This window comes from Limulus polyphemus, unplaced genomic scaffold (genome assembly GCF_000517525.1).
Source record: "Limulus polyphemus unplaced genomic scaffold, Limulus_polyphemus-2.1.2 Scaffold11749, whole genome shotgun sequence".
Classification (NCBI taxonomy): domain Eukaryota; kingdom Metazoa; phylum Arthropoda; class Merostomata; order Xiphosura; family Limulidae; genus Limulus; species Limulus polyphemus.
In genome coordinates, this window is record NW_013677359.1 from 1 (window position 1) to 2,892 (window position 2,892).

General features: G+C 36.8%; 1 protein-coding gene across 1 annotated transcript; it reads right to left on the minus strand.

Moving 5' to 3' along the window:
* Nucleotides 1-1,980: 1,980 nt before the first annotated feature.
* Nucleotides 1,981-2,543, minus strand: LOC106476829 (adult-specific rigid cuticular protein 15.7-like; the record flags this gene model as incomplete). The annotated part of the gene is made up of 1 exon (XM_013937450.2): nt 1,981-2,543. A coding segment is annotated over one exon (519 nt), but the record flags the coding sequence as incomplete, so codon positions are not given.
* Nucleotides 2,544-2,892: the final 349 nt, after the last annotated feature.

The window sequence follows — 2,892 nt, forward strand, 5'->3', positions numbered from 1 at the left end:
AACTGGTTTGTCAGGTTGATAAAATAACGTGTTACTACAGCCACTTAGTGAGAATTTTACAAGAAGCTATAACAAACTTGCGGAAAGGTGCATGCACGAAGACCAACAGACTTAGTACTTTGGTATAGTTATATGAAGTTCAGATTAGCTTACACGTTCGAAAGTATTTCCTGGTCTGGTAGACATAATTCTGGAAAATTCGGGTAATGTTGTCGTCCTTGAGGGTTTATGTGCACCTTATCAAAGGGAGGAGTTCAGTATAAAAAATGGTTTCGCTTTCTATGGTGAAGTATGTGTAGATACGTTTACTGGGTCATGGTGACGTTATTAGCCAGTATAAAAGTGGATGGAAGCGGAGTGAAAAATCAGGTGTTAACTCAAGTTGTCCAGAGAGAAGAACAGCAAGAAAATGATCGCTAAGGTAAGTTAATAAGATCTAACGTAGTCTAAGAAATATATCTAGCTAGCTATACCGTTTGTATCAAAACAATAATTATAGAGAAAATTAACACTCTAGACACAAATAGTTTTAGCCTACAGATTAGTCTTGTTACATATTATTAGAATGTTGCCTAAGAAAAGTCGTTATTTCGTAGGTCTTTTTTTTTCTCTTCGTGTCTACAGATCATGTATACTGTATTATTTGTCTTTAAGTTAAAGTGAAAGGTAAATGTACATTGCGTTCTTCTTTCATTTGAGGCTACATTATGTTCCAATAAAAACACCTTCGCAAATTCAGTTAAGCATATTACGATTGTTTATCTGGAAAAAATTCAGTCTTTGTCTTAGGTGTTAAAGTGGAGATTCCGAATATCAGTTAAACACGTATTTCCTGTTGTTTTCTTAATCCGATTGTTATATAAGAAGATTTTTATTGAACAAATAAAGATAAACTTTTCGTTCATAGATTGCCATCCTCTGCGCCCTGGTAGCCGTCGCCCATAGCGGATTGATTGCTGGACACGGTCTAGCAGGTGGCTCTAGTATCAGTTCTCGCCGACAGGACGTAAGTATCGTTTGTGCACATTATATATAAAAATGACAAAACCAAAGCACTTCGCGATAATTAACAATACGAAATAAAAGCTGTAAATTATTTTTAGTGAAATACTTATAGACATACCGCTGTGCCACTAGGGCATATCATATAATGAAATAATGCTTAGAATACTTATTAACGATCGAACTCGCAAAATATCCAAAACACAGCTGCTTCCTAAGCTGATTTTTTTCTTCGATCTCGAGATCAGGACTTTAAAAACAACCAAAAATTATTAAAACCGTTCTGAAAGGGACTTCACTTCTGCAGCTGGGCCAACACACTCAATCAAACTTTCTTTGTGACAGCTCTATCTTACCACTAAAATCTACAACACAGGGTTGATTCACCTTGGCCAACACACGAATGAGAAGACGAGACAGGCGATAAATGAATTATAATTATTTATTTTATGGTATTAGGTTTTAACTTTAAATTCTCGGAGAATTATAACTCAAATGTTCTATATTATAAAACAGTATTTGTATCAGTATCTATTTGTAATTTTTCCTTCCTTCTTGATGTTTGAGCTTTTCGATGTCTTATTGTATACAAAATAAAAGTACTCAATTAGTTACGATATTAACTGTAATTCTGAATATGAAGAAATAAATCAAGTTCAGATTTTATCATTTTCATTATACATTTATTAATAAAATACAATCTGTACAAATATACATCACCACACGCAAGACTTATTAACATCATGCTTTTAGGTAAAGGGCCAGGCTTTACAGAAGAATAAAATAAAAAATATTGAGGCAAGCTTCGCAAACATAATATATCAGAAAGTAATAAGGAGTGTTTCGTAAAATACTATTAAAAAAGTATTATTTCAAATATTCAAAAAATAAAGAAAGCTATAGCAATGAAAATTAAAGCTTTAAAGCATAAACCACAATGCGCGTAAGCTAAATCAGTTTCATAACAATCGAGAGAAAATAGCTACATGACAGTTTTATATCAATCATCAAAACATAAGTATTTAGTGGTATTTCAAAAGTCCAGCTCCGTATAGACCTCCTCCATAGGCGGGAAAACCGTAAGCGCCAGCAGCAATAGCGGGTGCTCCGTAGAGACCAGCAGCAAAGGCAGGGGCTTTATAGGCTCCAGCAGCTAAAACAGGAGCTCCATAAACAGCAGCAGGAGCAGCAGCAAGAGCAGGAGCAGCAGCAAGAGCAGGAGCAACAACAGGGGCAGCAAAGGCAGGAGCAGCAACAGCAGTTTTCACTAAAGCAGGTCCGTGAGCGACAACACCTGGTTGGCTGGAGGCCACAACGGCTGCTGCAGGAGCACTAGCGGCGGTACCTGGTTCGTTGGTCTTTACAACAGCACGGAAACCGGCACCATCAGCAACATATTCAACTCTGCGGGCACGACCGTCGATGTCAGTCAGACTGTAGGCTCCACGTTTGTTTCCATATCCGTCTCCAGCCTCCCAACGGCCATTGGTAGCTCCAACTGGGTCAACAATATCGTAGTTGAAGGCGTAGTTACCAAAGTCCTGCAAAAAAAAGACGTTTTGTTTAACAGCTTATAAACGATCGAGAAAGATTTCCTTTCATTAATTAGATACCAAAGATCTAAAAACAATATTCTTTGGCGGACTTACAACGCTAGAATCCGTGTTTCGATACGTGGTGGGTAGAGCACAGATAGTCCATTGTGTAGCTTTGTGCTTAATTACAAAGAAAGAATTGTATGGTATATTGCTATCTTTATTCTAATATACCTATTTCTATAAATCATTCTTATTTTGGTTTCACGTAGCTTTTGGTCTAAAGATTAATAAAGATTTCTCTTTGTTTGTTTGTTGTGAGCCACTTGTGTTGCCTCTTTCCTGATAGTTAAGT